The sequence below is a fragment of the Amia ocellicauda genome, chromosome 15 (assembly GCF_036373705.1).
Source record: "Amia ocellicauda isolate fAmiCal2 chromosome 15, fAmiCal2.hap1, whole genome shotgun sequence".
In the NCBI taxonomy this organism is placed as follows: Eukaryota; Metazoa; Chordata; class Actinopteri; order Amiiformes; family Amiidae; genus Amia; species Amia ocellicauda.
This window is the reverse complement of record NC_089864.1, coordinates 14,818,593-14,844,719: the sequence shown is the minus strand read 5'-3', so window position 1 is coordinate 14,844,719 and position 26,127 is coordinate 14,818,593. Positions and strand designations below refer to the sequence as shown.

At 40.4% G+C, this 26,127-nt stretch overlaps 1 protein-coding gene across 3 annotated transcripts; it reads left to right on the top strand.

The window, feature by feature from the left end:
• Positions 1-349: 349 nt before the first annotated feature.
• On the top strand, positions 350-22,525 carry cpm (carboxypeptidase M). Of its 3 annotated transcripts, none has more exons than XM_066723811.1 (9): positions 350-724; positions 2,699-2,882; positions 7,144-7,241; positions 11,150-11,319; positions 15,367-15,551; positions 16,548-16,715; positions 17,473-17,625; positions 17,902-18,050; positions 21,097-22,525. In XM_066723811.1, the coding sequence occupies exons 1-9, from the start codon at positions 545-547 to the stop codon at positions 21,340-21,342; spliced, it is 1,533 nt and encodes a 510-aa protein (XP_066579908.1). In that variant the 5' UTR covers positions 350-544; the 3' UTR covers positions 21,343-22,525. The 3 variants fall into 3 exon arrangements, with proteins under 3 accessions (XP_066579908.1, XP_066579909.1, XP_066579910.1); XM_066723812.1 differs by lacking the exon at positions 350-724 and adding an exon at positions 731-889; XM_066723813.1 differs by lacking the exon at positions 350-724 and adding an exon at positions 1,922-2,077.
• Positions 22,526-26,127: the final 3,602 nt, after the last annotated feature.

Sequence of the window (26,127 nt, the reverse complement as noted above, 5' to 3'; positions counted from 1 at the left end):
AATGTTTTGTAGTCATTTTTGTATTACTTTATTATAAATACATGTTAATTTGGATTCATATGTTTTTTTTTCTGACTTCATGTGAACGAAAAGACACACATTCGCCTGTTTTCTCATTGGAAATAGGTACATTTCAAAATATCACTGTCCTGGTCACAAAAGCAAAGTTAAATAATAGCCATTTTCTATACTGTTGAGGCAGAAGCAATTAGGAAATAACACTTACTACCCAGGAACAAAACATATGTTGCATAGTGTTATCTATATTTAAAACGTTTAAGTTTCATAAATGATACAAACACTCTAAAAAGATGCAACGTGTTATCTTTTAAAAGAAAGTAATGGGAGAATGGCTGTAGTTAATCCTACAATAATGCCTACTCTGTTTCGACAGTACTGAGGAACACATTTTCAGAAGTTTGAGTCTTATCAGTATTTGTTTTGTACACGTTGGGGAATGATCAGTCTTTTGGTTGTATTTGGCAGTGATGAGTGAATGTTTTAGGTCTCAGATGACGACTTCTGCAGCTGCTCTGAAGGGCAGATGCGGCGCAAAGACACAAACCGGCGAGCAGATGAGGCGCTGCTGCGTCTGCGGGAGTCTGTAGATGCGCTGCTGGATGGCGAAGTGTGCAAACTCCGCCTCGACCGGGTTTCAAAGCCAACTCAAACCAGAGGAAGTGTGTCAGTGGCCGCAGCAGCGCTAAAGGCGGGGATAGAGAGGGTAGGTACAGAGCAGAGCCACAGCCAGACCCCACACCCGTGGCCGAGACCTGCGGGGCTCAGTGACTTCTCTCCCCGGGACGAGCTGCCAGGGCGGACCGACTGAGCGCTGCTGCCGCTGGAGACGCGCTGCCCGGGGAAGACGGCACCTTTTAAATACATCACTGTACAGTTGAATGCTTTTTTTGAAATGCATATATAAACTTTGCTTTTATGACAGCTATTGATGTTACTATAGTTGAATACTTTGTTTTATATTACATATGAACTGATGACTATTAATAACATAATAGTTATTATTATTATTATTATGTTATTAATAACGTTAATGAGTTATATGTAACTTGTTTAATTGAATTAATGCTATAATTGATTACATTATGTTTTTGTTTGTTTGTTTTGTATATGACATTTATTGATGACAGTGCGACAAACAGGACTAGGCAATGCAATTGTTGTTTAACCGGTGCACTCCTTTAAGACCGGAATGCGTTTTGTTCAAATTGTGGTACAATGGAAAACCAGTTACCTGTACTATATTTGTAGTCTGCTATGGGGTGTGATTTGGAAATATGCATGCCCGTCACATGGGTCTCTATTGTTCTAGATTTTACAGGAATTCTGCAAAGTTCACAAAATTAATATAATTGTGATGTGGCGTATGGAGGGTAATCAGTGCCAAAATTAAGATGAACATGAAGATGATTATTAACATGAAGATGCAGACTGTCTGCTTTTACAATGTTTACATAGAAACTGGTCGGAAGTCAGAAATTTCATCCCAGAGAAATAAAGATGATTATGAACCTCCTTGTTATGAATATAGTAAAGATGATTAGAAGGTCTGTCCACCATTGCTCTGGGGTGAAATGTCTGACTTCCGACCAGTTTCTATTGTGAATGCAGACAGTCTGCATCTTCATGTTAATAATCATCTTCATGTTCATAATCACGTTCATCTTAATTTTGCCACTGATCACCCTCCATACTCCATAGTGGCGTCTCAGTTCTGTTCATTGAATGCATTCTTGTAGGGCAGTGAAATTCAAAACTATATAAAAAGCCTATGCATATCACATCATAAAAAGTCACTAGGGACAATTTCTGTGTTTGAAAAGGCAAAAAAAATAATAATATAAAAATAAAAAAAATAAAACCCTTGTCGTTTTAAGAAACAAACTAAAAATAGATAATTTTTATTAAATGATGATAATCTTTAAACATTTTTATTTTGATTGGTTCATCTTTTTTTGAGGGAACAGTGGAGCTCCAGGAGACCTGCAACTTGATTTCCCTCATGCAACAGACTGTGCAGCTTCATTCTAAGTCTATATCTTAGAAACAATATTCACCGGTGTGTAGCCATTGGACACAGCGACACATCAATGACTGAATATAAAAAGTCAGTCCCGTAAATTATTGCTAAACAATTTTTCAGGATTAGTTTTGGTTTTAAGTTAAAATACACTACAAACAGCACTGATTCATTCTAGTATTAACCATTATGAATTTGCATTGTAGAACACTCCAATAGCACCAATTTCAATCACCAACTATGTATGTTTTCATTGTAAACCTCCTTCACATTTCCATTATGATAGAGCCTGAAAGAGAGCTAAACTGAGGGGAGCTTTATTAGAGTAGATAAGTTCAGAAAGCAGCCTGATAAACCAGATCCAGTCCACAGACTAACTAAAGAGGGGTGTTGTAGTACATTTGATCATACAACATGACAGCAGCAGACATTTACCATAAGGAAGCGATAGTAGTCTCTCTTTAACTGTATCCATTGTCTCGCTGTACCCCCCTCTGGCTATTATCTTACAATGAGACGTCTTGCTGAGCTTCTTAAGTCTTATACATATTTTACTTTCAGATGGCTGAAAACCTGTTTCTATATTAAATGGCTAGCAGTAATCTCATTGAAGTCGCACGGGTGTGTTGGTTACTGTGTGTTGTGTGTCTCTTTCATTAGGTCTCTCACAACTGGATGATGTTTCTCCTCTTACTGTGCGTCTGCTTTGGGACCCTGACTTCATCGGTCTTGGGGCTGGACTTCCGGTACCAGAACACCAGAGAAGTAGAAGAATATTTGAAAGCCGTGAATAAAAATTATTCTTCCATCACATACCTACATAGTATTGGAAAGTCTGTAGAAGGTAAGAAGATGTTTTTTGTTTATTTGTTGAGTTATTGTATAAAATATATTCTGAAGTATTCAGGTAACTTTGAGATGGGGCCAGACTGGTGCTTCTGTGCACAAGTGTCGGATCAATGAAGCGCTGCATTTGTCGACCCCATGTTCTTTTTAGCATACTTTCCATCCTAGAAGAGCGCAGAAATATGCAGTCTAACCAGCACAGTCAGAAAGCAAGGAGCAGTTCATTCAGTCTTCAAATGAACAGGCCAGGTAGGACAGAGCCAGGGTTCAAACCCCTGAGAGGAGTCTTTGTGTACTTTCTGCTGGTGTGTTTACTGTTAACTATTGAAAGCTGTAAATGAGGCACAGGGACACACTAATATATCACTGTGATCACAACTCCCCACCCATTTGGTGGTTAATGAATATTACAGATTACCCAGAACACGTTGCTGATTTACTAAGAAGTGGAACACAGGGGGTTCTAAAGACTTACAACCAGAGGAGCACGATGGCCTGAATGCCACCCTGTCATTAGGAGGTTTTATTGTGTTCTTGTAAGAGAAAACGAGGCAAGCCCATACTATATCTGAATTTGTGTGCTTCTTTCTTCTTTGCATATTGTCCAGTAGAACCATTATAGAAAGTGACTAAGGTGTTCTCTTGTTAACAGCTGGATCCTATTTACAATGCAGTCCTTACAAAATGTAAAATAATATATTTGTTATTATATGCAATTTTCTTATAATAAACACAAAAGCAATGCCTCTTAACAAAACAGATCTAGAATAAAGCCAACACGATTGGCAGCTTTTAAATGGAAATTTACAATGGTTCGTTTTAACTTTTATTTAAAGTGCTTTCCCTCCTTATTTTGTAACATGATATTGCTAGAGCGTAAATTAGGGATAGAAAACACTCATCTGGAATCCTGCCCTGGGCGCTATGTTTTTTACGGAGACTTCCAAGTTTCTATGTCGGAGTGAATGAGCCACTGTGTTACCAAGCTATTGTTTCCCTATTTTGAATCCTTGCATTGTCAGTGACCATTGAGGTACATTACTTTAAACAGATGGAGTTTGCCAAAATGTTCCTAATGGTATGAAGTAGAGAGTGCCAATCCTTTTGCCAGTTTTAGGGACGGCTTAATTAGCAAAAATAAACATTTCACTATAAATCAATTACAACCGAATGTAAACAGTGCATGAGTTGTAACACGATTTCTGGAAGATGCACTGCAAGTAGACCTAATAAACTTAATCTTCATCATTCTAGGACAGATTGAATTTCAGGAGGAACATTAATCTTGCAATGGAAATGAGTCACTGTAAAAATAAATGTCCCTGTTGCTATGCAGGTAGATCATTCTAAAGAGCTGCTGGAAAGATTAACAATTTAAACCTTGGACTACGAGTGCTGTCTGTAGCCTATTCTAACCAGGTAATACGATACTGTGGGTGTAAGGATATACTATCTTGTGCATGTCCTAAATGTGCGACAGTATTAATATCCTAACACCAGTGTCTTAATCACATTTTAAAATGCAAACACCATGCCATCGATAGCTGCCTATACTACCATGTCTTTCCACATCTAGGTTTCCGGTCTATGGCAGAGATGCTGCAGGTTTACCTAATCGAGGTAAAGGCACCTCAGTCTCAATGCTGCAAAGTGGAAAGACATATGGATCCTCTGTTACAAAAGGCTTAAAAGGTTAGAGAAATCAGCCTTTCCTGGTCATGTAGCACCTATTAGTTATATTATCCAAAAAACCTAATCCCAAAAAAAGGTATTGCATTTCTATTCAAGACATTCACACTAAGTTCATAAATGTGTTTCATTGGACCCTTTTGCTCATTCTGTGGTTTAGTCTTTCAGCACAAAGGTGGCAAATAGCATCTGTAGCAAATTCGTGCCAATCTTCTTTTCTGAAGAATATAATTTGTTATTTTTAGCTGCTGTTCAGACATATCAGTTGGCAGAGATCGTAGCGGAGCCAATGCTCCCATCTTCACCCAACATGAAACGGCACATTCTGCTGACAAGAAAGTACCAACCTTTATATGGCACAGTGTGCACAGAGAAGCATAAAAACACTTCACTAACCTGATTCTCATTCTCAGTGAATAACAGTTTTTTTATTTCTGCATTGGCATAAACACAGCATGTTTCAGAACAGTATAGCGATTTATGAAGCCAGAGTTCTTTGCCAATCCTATAGGAAGCTCGGGCAGCATCATGGTGACTTTCCGTTGCCCCGCTCCTCCTGCCAGCCTGTCGGAGCCCTGACCCAGAGAGCACCCTGGTATTCCAGTCTTTGGCTTGCCCATAAACCTCAGCCAGATTGTGGGTTCATGATGTTGATCAATGTCAAATGTAGAACTCAGATTAGTAGCACATAATCTCACTCTGAGCCCACTCCTTCTGAGGTCAACAACCTGAAGAATAGAGGTTTAATCCGGGGCACCACCTGGCTCACGCACCCCTTCTTCCTAATGCACTGGCGCTCGAACGCTGTCCCCACATTCTCACCGTCAGCTTCAAATCCGTGATCATTTAGACCGTTCAAAACTATTATCATATTAGTGCAGTAGAATCATTCACGCATACCCTTTAAACTGCTATTAGTCTTTGAGAAAATAATACAATTTCTAAGGGGTGTTATATTGGAGAGGTGTGAGGAACATACGAGTACAGGTTGAACTATTAATATTAGTGGACAGCATAAGGGAAGGGTCATTCAATAATCTGTCAGAAACTGACCCGGGGAGACATTTTTATTGTAAGTGGATATGCTTCTCAGGATTTCCCTCTGTGTATAAAGAGATTATTTTAGACTGGAGAGCATTCAGAAGTGTCTTCCTCCTTCCTGTTTCAGGGAAGCAGCTGTATAAGTTGTATTTTTAGTTTAAAAAAATAGTAAGTTGAAATTTAGCTTGAAATATTAAGAAATTATCCCATGGCTCAAAATCCCACAGGAAATCTGTCAAATTGATAAATGGCCAAAATCCCACAGGGAAAATGTCAAACGAAAAACCCAAATAAAAGTATAATATAAATATTCTAAAGTATTTTTTAGTATACCTTACATAAAGCATAACCATGTGAGTAAAGTTGTTAACCCCTTTCTCTAATAAAATATTGGCTTTGTGGAATTTTGTCAATTTTCCCACTCGATGTTCTTTTCCTGTGGGAAAATAACATCCGGTGTACATCATTTGCAGTAGCACTTTCACTTGTAGATTTTGACTTGGATTCAGTAAAATGTCATGTGAATTATGGTGTAAACCTGAAGGAACACAAATCACTATGACACTTCTGGTCCACTTTCAAAAAGTGAAGGAATGGACTTCAGTAAATGAAATAAAGCGACAATTTTGCAATGGCAAGTTTTAAATATGTTTGTTTCCGTGTGTGCATGTCCTTCTGCTGCCCTTCAAGATTCAATGACTGATTTAGTAATTGCAATAATTTCCATATGCTGTCCCAGGATTGCTTGGCAGGAACCTTCAATGTGAAGTATTTAAATGTGCTAGTGAAGAATTCTACAGGTTCTGTATTATAAACGTATGGTTGCTATTATCAGATTTAGTATTTCACAATGTAACAGAAACATTCAGGATCATTATCCAAGCTATTTGGGCACACAAACACTTTTATTTATTTTTTAAAAGGGAGCTCATTAACTCCAGAGAGCTAGTCCAGCACGCTGTCCTGGGGTTGTTTCAAACACCTGCAAGACTGTTCTTCGAAGCAGCTCTTGGTTTTCGGTGGTAAATGTGAATAAGAATGAGTGGAAAGAAAGTTGTTTCTCCCCTCGGGCCAAACACACCAGGGTGCCTCAACAGTTGTTTCCAGCTAGGAAACGTGATGCACAGCAAGCTCAGACTCGTCATGATCAGTGGAAGTGAGCTGGCATTCTTCACATTAAAGTAGACCTTCATGCGCAGGCAGCATTGAAAGATGAACTATTGCCAGGTGTCGGTTTCCGTATTTCTGCATTGTAAAGGTCATCCACATTCCTCCATTTGTAGAAAATGAAAATAAGGCAGATATTTTTGCTGATGTCTTCTGAAGGGTTTATACAATATTTTCAATATGTGTAACTCATTCTTTGTCAGGCAACCGTGTTTTCTCAACCTGTAGAATTCCTATCTCTCCCGAGATCAATTCAGTCCTCTCTGTGTGTGTTTTCTGGGTTTTCTTTCAAATACTGACGGGACTGAAATAAGGGCAGCTCACAGTTTTTGAAATTCTTTTTTAACATCCCTCTTTTTCAGGCAGGGATCTCTGGGTTCTTGTTCTGGGAAAATTTCCATATGAACACAAGGTTGGGATTCCAGAATTTAAATACATCGCTAACATGCATGGCAATGAGGTAAGCACTGTGGAATTGCATTCAACATTTCCTTTACAATGTCACATAATCCCATAGGGTTGAGTGTCATAACCACTTCCTCACTTCCTGGGCACTTCTAGTCTATATGTACAACACTACCACAATACCGTGAATTCATGTTTATCTGCTAGACAAAGGACTTGGGATCAAACAAGTCTTAAAATGAGTGAGAAAGGTTTCCCAGACACTGGGGCTGGCACGGGTCCAGCCGGGATTTGGTAGGGGAATGGCTATGACAGGCTTATATAGACTTTGACATTGTGAGATAACAGATTTTTCATGACTGTTAATGCTACTGGTCGTGTGTTAGTGAGAGTGCAGAACAAACCCCTTTCACACACATCATCCATACTTAACACAAAATTCAAGAAGAATGAGAAGAGCCCTCACAGCACTAGTAAATACAGAAATGAATCTTCCATCTCCCAAGAGCAAGTCAAAAGTAAATCCTCAACTGTGATGCATAAAACAGGGAGTTAGCTCATCTGGGATTGTAGCAGTCATGCACCAGCTATCTACCAGAGACCCCAGGACTGGCCAGACTTCCTCCCTGCACATGCTCAAACACACCCCCATTATCTCTGTGCACCAGCTTGTGTGCTGCTCTACAGATTAGGGAGAGAAGACATCAAAATCCAGACTTGCTCCGACAGCGCCCCAAGGCTGAAAAGGAGACCCCTATTGATATGCATGAAGGTTTCATACTGTCGTCTGGAATGTAGGAAAGACCGTCTGGAAGCTTTATGCTGGAAAGTGTACTCAGCTCAGGAACTTGCTTCAGATGGTTTTAGCTTTAACCAGGTAATGGCATGGTTTGGGACAGGGTTTGCTTTATTGTGCAGACCTAGATCTGTTTACTTGTAAGCAACCTGGCCCTTTCCACTGGGGTGGTGTGTGGGGAGTTTTGTGGCGGCACCTCTCTCTGTGTCTCTGCTGCAGTTAAAGAGGCTTTTGTGCATCTGGTGATCGCTATGTCTGACCATTAGTCCTCAGCTTCCATGAATGTCTTTTGTGAGTTAAAACTGACACTGACTGAACTCTCTGCTACTCAAATGCATTCATATAAAAATATATCTCCAACTGGCGCCCTTTGCAGTGTAGCAAATTAATAGTTAGTTGAGTCTACGGCAGCAATCTGTCATGTCCAGTTTTAGAGTGGACTGGAGTAGACATTCAATTACCAGCTCTTTGTCAAAAGTGTGAGAGAATAGCTGATGGCTGCTAGTCGCCAGATCCTCGACAGGAGAGACGTTATGACTGAAGAGAAAACAGCTTGTGGAAGGGGGTCTCTGACTAAAGTTTCCTACTGACTTCATAAGAGCAAGCATAGGCTTTGCAAAATCAAAATATTCAGCCTGAAGAGATTGAGTCATTATTTTTAAACTCAAGTAATTTTTTTTTTTTTGTTCTTCTTGAATAATCCTGCCCATGACCTGAAGGGAAACTCTACGATTTCTTGACAGCTTAAACAAGCCCTCGTGTATAATCACGTGAATGTTCGTTTTCACACTGGTGTTTTGTACAGGAGTTGTATTTTTTATTTTTTTTGGCAAACAATGTGCCTTTGTGGAGTAGATTGTGTCACCTATAGAAGGGAGATTTTTGTCATTAAGAAACATCGTATAGTACTGACAATTACATGTGATGAATACTGCTCAATGAACGTGCAAGATGGTCTTGACTGTGATAGAATAGCACACCTGGAGTGATTCTCCAGCATGTGAGGCTGTTCAGGGCATGCCTTTCCTGAAACACGCTAAAAACTGTAATTGCAGAATTCTTTAACAAAGGCAGATCTGTCCTGTTGTGGTTTCCTCAAAATAAATCCATTAGGAGTCTCTATATTACCCATTGATGCCTTTAAAAATAAATAAATTATATATATATATATATATATATATATATATATATATATATAATATTATATACTTCTTGTTTTTGCCAAATGAATGCTTCGATGCTCTGTTCATTTATGCAAAGTTTGTAGTGTATTTGAAGCTAAATGTATTTGATATGCAGACACTTTGGCTGTCCCATACAGCTAGTATTAAAGGAGTTATGACTTCAAACTACTTAATTAGGCTTGGGGACTATTTCCACTGTAGTTACCGAAGGAATACTCTCATCATTCACATTCACAGTGATTTAGATTGGAGTTAGTGATTAAGTTTTTAATTGAAAAGACATTAATTCAAAACAATCTACAAAATGAAATATGTTACTGTGATTCTGTTTCTTGTAGAAAGAAGAAAAAGTCCTTCATGGTGTCCCTATGAACAACTAGATACTTAATAAATATTTGCTGTAGTAGCTTATAATCTCTAGTAGTACTCTTTACTGTTCAGAGCACTTGAGGATCTTGACTTGGGCACACTCGGCAGTGTCACTGGGAGTGTGGGGTCTGACCGGAGGAGGAGACCAGCACAGTACTCCTCGGGTCTCTTCTCAAGACCGCCTACGGACAGCATCCACTCCAGCCAAACCCGCAGCGCAGAACCCTTCCTCTAACCCTGGCCACGAGGGACTGTTTTCTAAAATTAGTTGTCAGTATATATATTTCTTGGCTAGCTCTTCAGTGTTTAAATCTGTGCCCTAAAGATAAGAAAACTAAATTGCTGTATGGAAAGTTTCAGCGCACCACACTGTCAGTATGTTGGGAATGTGCCTCGCTTATGTTAATTGCCAGTTTATGATTTCCTTCATCTTATATCCGAGAGAAATCTGGAAAGTGTAAAACAAGCTCTGTATGAAATGTGTTGTTAAAATGTAATTAAAACAAATGTAGATGGTTTATAAGTACCTTAATTCAGCTAATGCTCATTGCTTCTTCCTTTAGAGATAGTAATAGGTACTAATAATAATAATAATAATAATAATAATAGTAATAGGTAGTAATAGTAATAACTACTATATGAATGTATATACATTGCATTTCCTTTTTAGCCTTAGTCCTTCTAAATGTTGAGTCAGACTCTTGCTGTGCCGCCAAACTGCGTGTTCGTTTGTCTCTCACAGACATTGCAGTCAATGACAGACTTCTGAAGAGGTTTTCCAAAATACTGATTTTTGATCTTTGGCCCTTTTTTAAGAACAGGCAGTCATTCGGTCTGCACAGATATGAGAATAGAGAATAGTTTCTATAAGCTGCAATTGAAGTATGTTTGGTAAACATTAACAACCCACTTGTGCATGAGATAGATAGATAAGTCTCTTTTAAAATTAGGATCTTTTGGACTTTTAAAGTTTTTGTTGGTTATTTTAGAAGTTAAATAGATACAATCCCTTCTTTCTGAGTCACTATCTGTGTAACCTTTCTGTTCCTCTTCATCCATAACAGTTTGTTATTTATGACAGTATAGAGTGTTTATTGATGCCACAGAAGCCAAGTAGAGGGTAGTGGCTGAGAGAATCGCGCATCATGCTGCATTGTTTAAAAGGGACATTGGTGAAGAGGGATCTGTTTTTGAGATTGAGATAGGTTGCCCTGGGCTTCTCTGGTCCCAGCATGCACATACTATTCAGGGCTTTTTGTAAAGACTGGGCTATATACCACACAGGTAGCTTGTGTGGGAAGTTAGTCTGAAAACATAAGTGCTGCTGATAAATCCTTTCACACATTACCTTATACAATTAAATCCATAATATCCCACAGCACAATTAGGGAAATTCCAGGGTCTGTGGGTATTCACACTCAATCCAGTTTACAATACCAATTAAAGTAGTGTCACTGAATGGCAGAATGGTTATGTTTTCCACAGCAGTCAAACAACAGCTAGATTGTTCAGACTAGTGCATTAAAGAGGAGCACAAACGGTCATAAAGTGGCTTTTGGCAAGTCCTGCTTTCCCCCCATCCCCCCTGTAACCACTTCATCTGTGTCTGTCCAGCCCGTGGGGAGAGTGCTGCTGCTCCATCTCATAGACCATCTGACATCCAACTACAACACTGACCCCACCGTCACCAGCATGATCAACAACACTCGCATCCACATCCTGCCCTCCATGAACCCGGACGGTTTCGAGTCCTCCCCCCGCAATTGCACCTATTCTGATGGAAGGTGAGATTTACAGCCCCTAGCTGCTACTGAAACCCTGCACTGAACTCTTTCCTTGCAGTTAGCATTTGTACAACCTACTTGACTGCACCATCCTCCTCTAGACCTGAGTTCATATATGTACAAGGACACACACAGTAACACAAACAAAAAGTTGCATTGGTTTAATAAGTGTAGTCCTGTCTCTCACTGTCTCCGTCTCGGTCTCTCATATAATTTGGGGTCATGCTCTGCTTTTTGGAGAAACTTCCTGAAACCTACATTTTGAAATATGTTAGACCATCTTCCTGAATTTCAAGCTGTCATCCAGTCACCCCATCAGCAGATCAACAAAAGATGCATTTCCCATGACAGAGCTTTGTATACAAAATACTACATCCTGATGAAATTACTAATTTAAATTGAATGTAAAAGAAAATAAGCCAGGGAATGAACAAAAATATTCTAATGAAAACATAATTGCACATGATAATTAACATCTCTAAGAGTGTTTTTGTACTCTACAACTGAACCATGTTTATAGTTTATATATATATATATATATATATATATTTTTTTTTTTTTGTATGTCCCCATTGTATTCTATCAGATGAGTCATCCACCATAAATTCAGTTGAACTAATAACAATGTAATGACAATAATAATAATCATTTTGATCCCAAGAAGATGAGTCTTGTCAAGTTCACCACCTAGCTTTGGGGTATTTGTTAAGCTAAAAAATGTAGTTATTTATAGCTAAAGGATTGTAATAATAATGTTAATCACCAAGACTAACCAGTTTGGATGCAGGTGTGCAGACTGAGATGACACACGTCCCTGGCAGTCTGTTTAAAACGTGTGACTTTCTCTAATGATACTTGCTTTCAAAACTCTTCCAGCGATCTCCAATGTCACATTGATGGATGAAAGACAAAAGTAGGAAGACAAAGGTCTTCATTTATAAAAGATCATGGTAAACCAAGACTCGATAAACTTTAACAAAACCTTTTTTTCTATTTTTTTTTTTTAAGTCCTAGTTTCTCCCAGTTTGCAAAAGCCTTTCTGGTGTCTGAACCAATTGATCGATTGGCTGTCCAATCAGGCCACATTTCCTCTTATTTTAATGCCAATCAACCAATCAGTCAAGACTCAAGGTCATGACACAGTTGTTCAACATATTGCATATTTGCATTTGGTATTGCACTGCACAAAAGAAAGTGACCATGCAAATGTTGAGGCAAACATTTAGTAACTTTGCTTTGAATTATTTGCCTGGACATGATCTTATTATTCTATTAAGCTTTTGTACTAAGATGAATCTGTAGAGCTGTGAGCTGTGAGATGAATGCTTCCAGTTGTAACCGCAGAATGTAAGACATGGGTGAGAGACTGGGCAGATTGCCAAAGTGTAAAGGTTGAACTTTTGATGCCTTGCTTGCTTTGTCCTGTTAAACAAAGAAATGTACCTGTTGTTGTCAGTTAAACCACAAAATATTGGTGGACACTGCTGGAGCATATATGGTTTGTGTTGCTGCTTTGTACATCGAAACACAAATAGAGTATAAAAGCTCACTCCTGAGGATTTAACACCCCATTATTCAAATAATCTTTGACAAATTCAATACTGTCCGAGTTCATGATGTGAGCACTGGATCAGTTAACTCTGTGGCAAAGATGTGTTCCTGCAGGATCTGCCCCCTGAGTAATCGCTGATTATTGCCATCAGCTCAACCAAGCCACCCTCTCTGTTGCTCTAATAAGCTTTCAAACCTCTCTCTCCATGTACACTTCATTGTACATAGACCTCAGTCAGCACAACATTATAATGACTTCGGAGTCCATTCTGCTTGCTGCATGGAAAATAATTATCTGCCTGGACTGGAGAATTTATAGGTGCGGGCATGAAAATGATCAAAGAAACATTGTGAAACAACCCAAATGAAATCTATCCTCAGAAAATGTTTTTGTTGGAAAACATGCCGGTGGGACAATGGTTTTCTGTGCACAGGCAAACACCAGGCCTCTGTGTCAGTGCTGCAGTTGTCCCTCTTCCTGTGATACACTGTTTCAAATAATAAAGCCACTCAAAACGAGCAAATGCTTGCTATCCGCTTTGACTGAAATAGCTATTTCAGTTTGTTCATATGTATGTTGTTCAGTGGTTGTGAGTTGGAAAATTGTATCTTATAATTAGTAAGTGCCCCGAGAAGTATAGTGCAATAACACTGAAATAGGCCCAGCCACAAAAGAGCGGGCCCACATCTGGGGAGTCCGTTTTAGTGTTTTGTGGCGAACTCTATAACAATTTAATAATTTCATAATTTAAACACACCGTTTTGTTTTTCTGTTGGATGTTGTCACCAGGGAAACTCGTTTCCATTCTCGCCACAGAATAACGTCAGGGTATTTTTAAAAACATATCATGTATGCTTATCAAATATAGCCATTACTTTGCATAACTGTACTTACTCTAAAGCTAGCATGCAAACCACAGAAGCACACCCATAAGCGCACCACATAAACACACACGCACGGATTGACATGCACCACACCCAGACTACTGACCGAACTAACATGATTCTCGTCAGTCAGGAAGGATACATTGGGAAAAGTCACAGTATGCAATGGCAGAAGCAGAAGCTCAATTGTTTGCTTCCTCTTCTTGGCCTTGCCCATATTTGTGTTGATAGATGCAATTATAGGATGATAGGAGAATGCTGTCACCTTCTACAAACAGCCCTTCATTGAGGGTAAACAGGCTATCCTGTGCTGCTGGTTCAACAGCATTTGATTAATCCCTTTTCACTCCAGATGTCATAATGGAAACCGGAGCAAAGCAGCAGGAAGCTTAACGTGTCATCATGAGATTCTTATCCCAGGATTGGAAGCCAAGTTTCAGTAAAGCTCAGGCCTAAGTAGCAACTTAATATAGAGCAATGTTTGGTAAAGTTCTTCAAGGCGAAAGTGATCTTTGAACTGGATATTGTGAAAGCAGTAACAAACTGTTTATGGTAGCTGGTAGCAAGTTAAATCCTCAATCTGTCACACTTCAGAAAGGATCTAGCATTGGCAGTTTTGATCTCCAAGAGGCTCGCAGGACTGTTCAACAAGTTTCCTGGCTGGTGGATGGTTTTGTCAACTCTGATCTGTCCCCTTAGTTTGGAATTTGGAAACCAGCAGTTTTTTCTCATGATGAATGAGCTGCTATGAGACCAGGATTACAGTGGATCTCTATCTTGGATTTACAATGTTGGGCAGGAATGCTGATATAGCAAATAGTTGGCATAGTTTTTCAGCCCATTTGCACAATATTGTGATTAGATTTTGTTAGCTTATTATGAATAATTATTATGGTTATTACTATTTCATTTAATGTATTACCAGGAAACAACATTATAGAATGAATAATAAAGTCTAGGGGTACCCAGGCAGAAACACGAGATTAGAGGCCAGATTACAGATCTGTCTGTAAACATGAAAATCCCTTATACACAAATTATAAAGTATTGTGTGTCTGGCATTCCTTAATGCTAGTGGTAGTACATTATCAGCTTGTGTTATATATTTCATACATTTAATTCTGTCCTCAGTTACTACTCAGGGAGTCAAAGGGGTTACTGGACATGCTGTCAAAGGCTGGTTGCCCTTTTTTTATATATCTTCAGCATTTCCAACATATTTCTAGCTTTGCAGATCCTCAGTGAAAAGTACACACTTACACAGGAAATATGTCCTGGAAGTATTGGATGACGTGTCTTTCAGTGATTAGGGATTAACATAAAGCCGCTGGATTTAGTCGGCCCAGGAAAATGTGTTTAACTTTGTCAGTGAATCATGTTTTAGCATCACCAATGTATCTGCAAAGAGTAAGACAGATCCCGTGCAAAACTGCTCGATACTCATATAAACTCAACCGAGCGGTTACTGGAGACCGAGTAGATCACATGCAGTAGAAATAAACTTGTTAAGCTTTTCCTAATATTAAGATTCTGCGCAGATCCACTCACCTGCTGTCTCACTGTGAGCCCCAAGGCCCCGCTCGGCTCACACTGCCATTGTGCTCTGTGCAGGTTCAACATGCACGGCGTCGACCTGAACCGGAACTTCCCCGATGCCTTCACGAAGGACAGCAGCCCCCAGGAGCCGGAGGTGCGGGCGGTGATGGACTGGGTGCGTTCGGAGCCCTTCGTCCTGTCTGCCAACCTGCACGGTGGAGCGGTGGTCGCCAGCTACCCCTATGACAACAGCAATGGAGGTAGGGACGACCGATGGGGTGGGCCGGGCTGAGGATTTGCATGCCTGTACGGGGGTCAAGCTGTTAGCCAGTGACACCAGATCCACAGAGATGCCCCAAACAGACGCATACAAAAAGCTTCCCCTCCTAAAGCGTCCCAAGAGCGTCCGCACATGAGATTCCAGTTTAGCAGAGATTTGGAAAAATAAGCTGAGGATTCGAACACAGGCTACACTGGCATTTGTTTACATTTTTAAGTTTAAAGGCAGTTTTAAGAGACTGAATGTGCAGCCCCTCAGCATAAATAAATAGACTGCCTTGAACGAGGCATTGTCCCTATGTTCAGTACGCACAGCTTTATGAGGTTATTTGTGTTTATATCTTGTGTCAGTGTGTTGTGTAGATACAGAGCAGAACCCAAAGGAAGACATTGGGGCTCTAGAACTCAATAAGCAGACCTGGGTCTGAAGCAACCTAGAGTTGGCAGTATGTTCAATATCCGAAAGATTGTAAAAGTTTAAGTAAACATGAACTTTTTATTTATTAGGGAAAGTCGTCTACAACATAGTTATACATAATAAAATAAAAGAAGCCAGTGACTGTGCTTTTTCTTTGTCCCTGACTGAATTCGGGCCGATAGTCTGCATCTTCCTACTTCAGGAAACCGATTATCTAACTCGCTGGGCAAGTTCACGGTCATATAATTAAGCAGGGGTGTTAGGTGGTTCGTTGTCGGGGTCCAGAGCTGCGTCGGTTCATAAATCAGGGTCAAAGCCGGGTGTCTGTCAAGTTCAGGTTTCTCTCTCTCACTTCTCGCTCCGTGTCTCTGTGCTCGTAAGCTCCACTCTTGTCCTCCTTGTGTTTGCCAATCGTGGCACTGAGCTCTTTGTGAGGTTCGCTTTTATGCAGGATAGATGAGAGTTTCCCCTGTCAGATGTGTACATGTGAATTAAAATGTTAATTAAAAAGCGGGCAGAAGCGAGAGGCTGACTGTAGCTCTTGCGGTTTTTCCACCAGGAGCTGAACTGCAGGGTGGTGCCAGTGTGTCCCCAGACAACGATGTGTTTGTGCACCTGGCAAAGACATACTCCTACAACCACTCCGACATGTACAAAGGGAACCTCTGTAACTACCAGTTTTTCAAAGACGGAATCACAAACGGATTCCAGTGGTACGCTTTACAAGGTGAGCACCAGCTTCCTGTTTCAGCAGCCCCCTGATGGACAAAAAGCTGCAGCTCTGTACTGTATAAATTATTCCTGAATGGGTAAGCCATTTCTTTATTTGGCTTTTTGGTTAGAGCCATAGCTGATACTACAACTGCCAACTCAAATTTAAAAAAGCGTGGGGAACACAGAAGCCCTTGGGTGAGTGTTTACTCCATTACCAGTGTGGAAACTTCCCAAACTCATTCCTGGATACACGTCACGTAATCATTGCTCTCACCAGACTGGAACAGGAGAGTTAAAGAGAATTTCTCTCCCTGGTAGCAGAGTAAATAGTGGCCAGATTACCTAACTGAGTGAAGCCCCTGAAACACGAACTGTAATTTATGTAATTGAAGACTTACAGGGATGAACCCAACCCTAGACTGTGACATGACACAACTGACACACATCATACTCCTAAAGATTATTAACCCTTTCGACCCAAAACTGGAACACTTTACACTCTTCAGAGGCAGTTAATGGCACAACAGAATACACTTTCAGAAGCAATTGTTTGTTTCATAGTGCAAACACAGAAAAAATAAGCCATTGATTTAGGATGAGAATGTACTTCACATCTGAAAGAAAATGCAACTAAATTTCCCCAGCATTTTATTGCATTTCTTTGATAATGATCACTTCTGTACGTGCTCTAAACATTCCGCTAGTGTAAACTGTCTATATTTGCCAGTGAAACATCTTGAATTATTATTCTTGTTTTACTTTCCATTCAGGAGGCATGCAGGACTATAACTATGTCTTTGGCCAGTGCTTGGAAATCACTCTGGAGGTGTCTTGCTGCAAGTACCCCAACGAGGACAAACTCTCAGGACTGTGGGCCGCCAACAAGGCTGCCCTGCTGGCGTACATGCAGCAGGTCCACCTGGGTCAGTGTGTGCCACCTGCTTTGGGATGCCAATGGCTTTTAATTTGACCTATATATGACAATGAGAGGTGTTTGGTTCTGTAAGTGAGGAATGTGTGATGAAGCAGTGTCGATCCATGTTATTTTTAATCCTCATTCAGCACAGAGAAAGCAATACATACACAGATCTAATATATAAACTGGGTTGACTGATTCACTCAACCACTGGATGCCTGGTTCAACTCACACAAGGGGCCAGTGGGGACCAGTGTAATCATTTGTTTTTATCTTCCAACAGGGGTGAAAGGACAGGTATTTGACTCCCGCGGTGTCCCTGTCCAGAATGCCTTGGTGGCAGTGGAGGGCAGACAAAACCTCTGTCCTTTCAAAACGGATACAAATGGCGAATACTACAGGCTTCTCTTACCTGGCAATTACACGTTAAAGGTACGGAGATGGTTACGCTTACATCACTGATGACCCTGGAATAACACTGAAAATATGTGATACACCACTCTCTCTGGCTTCATTTGAACTGTGCTTTAGAGTTTACCTTTAGAGGAAGAGGACATGTCCCTGCATGCATTGCAAACAGCTTTCTTCTATGTGCTTTTCAAGTTCTGGGACAGGGCCACATAACACATATAAAGTGCAACCACAACCTGCAGTTCTCACATGAACTACAGCTGAAGGTCACCGAGAAACAAAAGCAGTCAATCTTATAACACAAACAAACAGAGCGATACCACTGACATGATACTGCAGATAAAATCTCTCCAGAGGCTAAAAGTGCGTTACGCTCCATGCTGGAGTGGGTGGCGTGAATCACTCCCTGCTTTGTTGATCTCACACTGATTCTCCAGGGATGACCTTGGACTGAGATCACTCCTCTAGGCTGAATCTGAATGGTCTCCTTCACCGCTGAGTGATAGGGGAAAGAAAGAAACGGCAAAATATCTGTGATGCATTTCCCACAACGTCATGCACACAAACAGGTCTTCAGCCCAGCACCGGTGTGTCAGCAGGACTCATCACAGTCCTGTCCCAAATGTGTAACGCTACTTTGCTGGAAGTAGGGAGAGAGAATTTAAAGTATCCCCAGAAGCATTTTATTTTTCTCCTCAAAATATATTATTAACAGATTCATTCTTCAGAGACCTATATGGTATTAAAAACCAGGGGGGAACTTTATCCTAAAAAGGTATATGAGTTTGGAACGGCATTGTGAGTCTCCCAGCAACAACAGGCTTTAGCTAATACTGTGCATGCTTGTCATCTTAATCCGGAGGCATCAAAACGTAACATGAAAAGCTGCGGTGCGTAACTAAGACCTCAGAGCAGATTCAATCAGACTAAATAAATGGTTCTAAACTGCCTCACCTACCCCAGAGGAAAAAAAAACATTCCATTAAAATAAACTGATAACACTATTATAAACAAAGTTTTTGCTTTTATAAGAACTGAACGGAATCGGTTTGTTTCGCCTTCTTCAGCCTACAAATATAAGGCACCCAAGCTAGAAGTTCCTCCGGTTACTGTGGCCTTCCCTCATCTATATTGAGTCTGAGGATTGCACCCCGGAGCTCCATGTTACAGCACTGGTTCTAGTAGGATTATGGGATATCTCATGGGTACAGTTAATGTCTGTTATTCACCAGCTACCCCACAGAAAAGACCACAGATAGAAAACACTGCTGAGTTTAGTTTCTGTTTTGCCAACTGCAATGATTGAATGGAAAATAATGCATTATTCATTTTTACATATTTATCAAATATATACAAGTTTCTGTTGTGGATAAGGAAGAAAAACAAATGCACTTTTACATTGTGGGGTAAATTATAACCCGGCCCAGACTAAATAGGAGTTAAATGTAGTCTATCCCAGATGAGGATGCTATGAATATATTTAGAAACTTCACTCAATGGGTGAAAAGGGTTTTATCTGCCAGTCAAGAAAATATGTGGCTAGTGAGGCTGATACTTGGTTTGTTAAACAGGCTGGTGACTGTTTATATGAGCTTGATTATACATTTCACAGGCCTCTGCCAGCTACTTGTGTGGCGTTTGAGTCTTCCTTTCTTCCCACCACTCTTATTTTTCTAAACTTGGATTTGAGTGTTTTGGATCACTTGGAAGAAATAAATAAGTTTGATGTCGCTATTTACTCAGCATAGTATTGAGAAACATCTTATATTTCATCTTGTGACTCACATGCCTCACATTCAAAATGTTACTCAGAAAGATTGTTATGATTATTATTAAGGGAGCACAGACTGACTGTTAAACAAGCAAATCCTGCATCAGATCCAGAGCCACATGTGCTGGCACTGAGCGCCAAAAACTACATCTGCGGGGGAACTTGCATCACACACGCTTTCAATTTCAATCCCACTACTAGAATATCATCCTGCAGCTTTTTAGGATGGTCATCTTGGGCATATTCATGTCTTTTAGATCACTGTGCATTCCTTCCCTGTTTTAAAAGTCTACCTCTGTACTCTCAGCACACTACTCTGGTCATTGATTGATTGTTATCACGGTGTAGGACTTTGAAAGTATGTGCGTCAGCACCAGCGTTGTTAGTAGCAGTAGTCTACCTCTTGACACTGGGAGCTCTGGCTGCTTTTGAGAGAAAATGCCAGGTTAACTGTAGACCCTCTGCTTTGGTACCAAAAAAGGTTTGAGTTCAACAAATGCTTTTTGCAGAATGTAATTCCAGGTATACATTTTTATCACTGCCATTCTCTCCTCTCTTCTAAAATAGGTTAGCTTAGTCTCCGCCTTTCTTTGTGTGTATAATCTCCATTACGTCAGTGTTTCTTTATTCATGTTAGGCAGGGAACAAATGCTGTCTTCACCTCTAATCACACTGATGGAAAGTCATATTCATATCTATAATGGATCCAGGGCAAAGTAATTGAATGCCTGTGGGTTTAGACAGCTGAATAAGATACATACAGAGGTACCAGTTGTAGATGTGTAGACAGCAAGTGAATGGGAATGGGCTGGACATGTGGGCAACCTGAAAGAAGGATGTAAAGCAGGGCCTCTGAAGTCTGTTTGTGGTGAATTCGGGTTTTAAAGCAGTAGCTCCCCAATGATGAGGAGATCTAGACTCACCGCTCCCCTCCTGCACCGCTGCACACATCACAGCCGAACGTCTGCCAATCCCTGGGCTTTGAAAAGAAGGTGGCTTTAGGATTGATTTCCTGAAGCCAGAGGCATGGAAAAGCCCTAGGAGTGTGACCTCTAAAATGGCACAGTGCGATGTGTACAAGTCATGAGAACAGGACTATTTGTATTCCGTATCCCATCACAGAAATTAATCCTCAGCTGCCTTTGTTCAGTCTGTAACGAGAGTTTGTAATTGCCGGCCTCTGCTTTTGTGTGGTTCAGATTTCAGGCTCTGATTTTGCGCAGGTACTTTCAGCCCATCTGTCCTGCTCTGGTAGCGCTCCAGTGCGCGTGTGGCTAATCCCTTCAATCCTTTCAGGTTACAGTGCCCGGTCAGGCCCCGATCACAGAGAGCTTGCAGATCCCAGACGGGACGTCGAAATTCTCCGCCCTCAAGCGTGATTTTGTTTCTCTGAGTCCCAGCATCAGGCCCGACACCTCTGACCCCACCGCAGCCTGCACCTCTCTGATAAGGAGTGCGTATGACAGCAATAGCAGCGTTGCCCTACTGTACGCATGGCTCTCCCACCTCCTCTTCCTGACGTTCTGCACCCTGCTGCTGTGAGGGGACGCCATCACCACGATTCCTCTGGGATTGCTTTTGCGAAACCTTGTCAGGTTATTGAAGTATTCACATCCTTCCTTGAGTTTTGTCCTGTTTGTTGTTTTTTATATTTGCAAATAGTTTTTTGTTTTTGTTGGTTTCTTCATTCTCTTGTCACCACTGTGCTAGAAGACTTGAATGCGTCTCCAAAGTACCTCCAGGAACAAAGACCAAACCCGGTGAGCATATGCATTACCGGACCACCGCCCAAAACTGAGACAGAAGAGTGAAGATATGCGGCCAGTCTTTGTGGCTGCCCGTCTTCATCCAGGACCATGCTTGGATCTCGTTTCTCCACTGGTTGTAGCCCCGGGTACTGACACTCGGAGACGCAGAGTTACCATCCTTTCCCGAGGTGCCATGCAGTAAGATCATGTACAAAGTAGCCTTACAAGAGGATGATCTGTATTCCCCACCTTCCCACGTCCAGAGCGGCAGTCTCAGCTGCTCTTCCCCACGCCAGCCACAGCTGGATGCATGAGATGGAGGATGAATGGTACTGATGAAGCCCAATGATGGTGTAGATCCTACAAGAAGCAGGAGATCAATGGGAGTCAGTCTGGTGGATTTTAGTCATATTTCATTTAGTATTTTCTACTTTAAAGATATCCATCTTAGGGTTTGTTTTTTAGGAGGGCTGTCTCTCTCGTAACGGTTTAAGAGAAAGTCCTGCCGTCACTAGTCTTCGAAATAAGAATGCTGTCTACAACAATACATGTATGTAATGTATAGAAGAAAGAGTTACTCAGTGAAAAAATTACACTACAGCAGAAAGGGGTGCAGGCAGATTGCTCCCCCTGAAGGCTGATCTAGGTTCAGGGAGCATAAAACACAAACTTCTTATTTTGAAAATATAATTGAATGTATACTTTATATCACAGTGTTGGAGTTGGGATTAGGGTAGGGGTTGAAATGACATATTCACGAGTTTCTCTCCCGTATAAGGCATGAATGGTTGGGGGAACAGTCCACCCCGAGCTTATAAACGGCTTGTTAAAGGCACGTGACATTTTACTGGTAACAGCTCTGATACAGTGTTGTCTGCAACTGCATTCTTTACATGAAACAATGCCTTAAAACTCTTACAGACCTTTTTCCAAGAGACTTTAAAACAGATCACCAATACATTAACTATCTTAAAAGATTTAAGAGTCTGTGTTCTCTTCTTTTCCACGTTTCCCTTTCACATTCAGAAGGTATGTTTTAGATCGTTTATGAATATGTAAATCATTTGTATGACATCACTGACACGGCAGAGGACTACTATAATAGACTTGCATGGGATTAAATTCTCCGAAACTGACCTTCACAAAGTATAAAAAGATAGAATTTCAAATCTTCTAAGACAGCTGATACATTTATGACGTGTATATATATATAAAAAATAAAAAAACCTTTAGGCAAAATCTGTTATAAAAGTCTCTGTAAATAATGTATCTGATCTCATAAAACTGTCTAATAAGTGTCAACACTGCTGAATGTACATTCCTACACAGACACACACTGTAAACATGGTTTCACACACATGAAATGGTACAGTTAAGACTAGTTGTGTTATTTATATAAACAGGTAAAACTGGTCTGTTATACCTTTAGCTGCCTGAAAGTGCTTTTTTTTACCTTTACAAAAACATTATACCTCTTTCTGATTGTCTTTATTTTCATGAGATTTCACAGGAGACTGGTCTCTGCAAGGCTTTCCCGAGTAATTAACCGGGCTATTAGTTAATGATCTTCTAATTCCAGCATAAATGCCATTTGAAGAGATTTGAAGGCCAAATCTCCAGACTCTGTTGAACCCTAAACAGATTAGTCTGTTTTAAGACTGCTTCCATTCTTCATGCGTTTGGCAGAGCTTTCATTTCATTTGCCAGAATTAGGAGTGTTTTTAAAAACCCTGCTAATTCATTCAGAGATGACAGTGGAGACCGCTCCCAAGAACATCCTCAATCAACTCAGAGTTTCACTGTAATTAAGAGTGGACAAGAGCTGTTTTGGCAATTCCATCCCATAGATCTGCTATGCATCAAGGCATAGTGACATCAGCGCTTTCCCACAAAGTCCCCAGGGAATACAGAGAGTCTGTGAACGATACAATTCATATTGTCTCCACATTGTGAGGAAATGGCCAGGGAATGGATTCATGTATTAATCACTTTATGTATATCATCACCAGCCTTTGTTGATCCACTGCTTGAGCACAGCCTTCCCAAGTTTTATATACATAGGGAGAGAGAGAGAAAACAAAAATAAATAGTCTCTTTCCATAACAAAATAATTCCATTACAATACAATTTGTAAGATCACTAACTGCAATCTATTGACTTGTGTGTATCTGCAGAACTATTTGGCATGTTTTAAAACAATTTGTAGGACAACAGTATTCAAGAAGTATAAGCTATACACTTTGTAAAAACTGGAACCAACAAATGGAAATGTCTATGTCCCAAGCAGAGGACCTTCAAAAACAAAATAATGTCAATCATATGCCAGCAATAAAGTCAGTACTGTATTTCACTCACCTTTGTGGTAATACCGTTCCACACACAGCGTAACTCCACATGCCAGACCACATTGTTGCCTATAAATCCTAACTTTGTGTTAACTAACATTGTCATAGATCATAACTGAACAAAATAGGAGCATGCTACATAAACACCACACTGAGACTGACACCCATAATCACCCATAATCAATGAGCTACTGAATGTACTTGCTGATGGTTATAATGGAGACATTGTGATACAAAATAACTTGGCCCACCTCACTGTTCATAATAAGCATCAGCTGTGCCTTGCAGAACATGTATAGAATAAACAGCTCTCACTTAAACGTGTCTTTATTTGTTATACAGACGTCAAACGGCTCGAGAGACGCAATGATTCCTTTGCAGTTCTCGGTATCTGGTTGAGATTCAAAGTAATCGAATCACAGTGTACAGGGTGATGTTGTGCTCAGCCCATCTCACAAATTAAAGGCATGTGTCTTGGATTCAATGCATTGTAATGAACTTGGAGGGGCAGGGAATTTAATTAAAATTTCTAGACTTCTGCCAAACAAGACACCTGCAAAGTCTTTTAAATTCCCTACTATAACAGGCAAAACACAGTGTAATCGGTGTTCTTATTATAACTCCAAACCAAGAGCCTTTTAAACCCTATTATCTAGAAGCCACCAGCTGCTTCCTGCTTTATATAAGAAAATAGCATTCTTTTGTACATCTCACTTAGAATACACCAAGTTCACGCAACCACAATCTCCAATAACGAAGTCTCCACAATACTTACTTTATAAACCACCACTGGAATATCATAAAGCATATCTTGTTTTGTTTATTTTTGATTTATTTCTTTGTAATCAAAATTATATTTTTTTTCTTCCTTGCACAATTTTTCTTGGTTTAATGGTTAATTTCCTGCAAGATCCAGTCTGGTTCCCAGATTGAGGCCCAGAGAAGTGCAGTTTCTCCATAAACACAGAGTCAGAAGGAGGTGTTACTTCAGTCCTGCTCAGCCAGTCAGGAGGTTAAAGCCGACAGAAAACACACCAGGCAACGGCACACAAAGTAATGTCAACAAACTGGCACAGCGAATGTCACCGCTGTGTGTGTGTGTGTGTATATATATATATATATATATACCTGTGTTTGGATGCTGTGGAGTGGTGATTTATGGAACAGTATAAATCAACACCATTTGCATGACAAAGACCGCCTCCGTTGTTAATGCACTACAGTTCATTTATCGTCATCGATTTCCTGCAGGCATTGTATGAACTAGAAACAGACATAGATGTTAAAATGCTGCCAAACAACATATACTTTGATTATCCTTTTGTTGCATTTTCAATCTCATACTCAAATCTTCACTATTCCACTAGGAATAAGCACTTTCTGACAATGTACAGAGCACTGCAAAGGAACAAACTGAGGAAAAACAGGCCCCGTTAAAGAGTTCATGTATAGAGTGAGGGTCTGAATTGGGTATGGAGAGCAAAGAATGAAAAGAAGAGGATGTAGCAACAGGTCTGCACTATCCTTCACCTGCTTTTGAAAGTGTAAAGCAGACACTTACATTGCATCTCAGGTTATCCCACTTATCTTCACACATGCTGCCTCACAATGAACTAATCTTGGGAGAAACAAGCATTCAAAATGATAGGCTGTGCATCTACAGTAAGACTGGGGACTGAACTTGAGTTGCTGCCACTGTGCTTATTTTCTGTTAGACTCAGCAAAACAGTTTCCTGTTGTATATTATTATATGAAACTACATTATGTTTGTCAGATTTATTTTATTCTAATAGTCCACTGACCGAATCAACAAAAAATATAATTTTGGACAGTGACCCATCTATTTCTATATGCACAGGGAATCGGCTACTTGTCAGTGTGGGCAACTGGTAACAGCAAAATTTGACGATACATCATTTTAAAAACCCAATACTAAAAAAGGAAATTGTTACCATTGCGCAAGTGGCTCAATGCCTCTCAGAGAAGCATTTCACTCGTCTTCTGTGCAGGGCCGCCCTCTAGTGTTCACACAGCAGCAGCTCCGTGTTCCTCGTCTAGATCACTAAAAGAAAAGCAAGCAGCCTACCGCACAAGGGGGTACGCAAGAAACAAGGGCGGAAATCCTCCATCATGAGAATAATACAGAGGGTGACAAAGTACGGAGACCACCAGTTCAGTTTGGTCAGTTAGCGTACGTTTTCACTGTGCGTCGCAACTGCAACTCCGATCATATG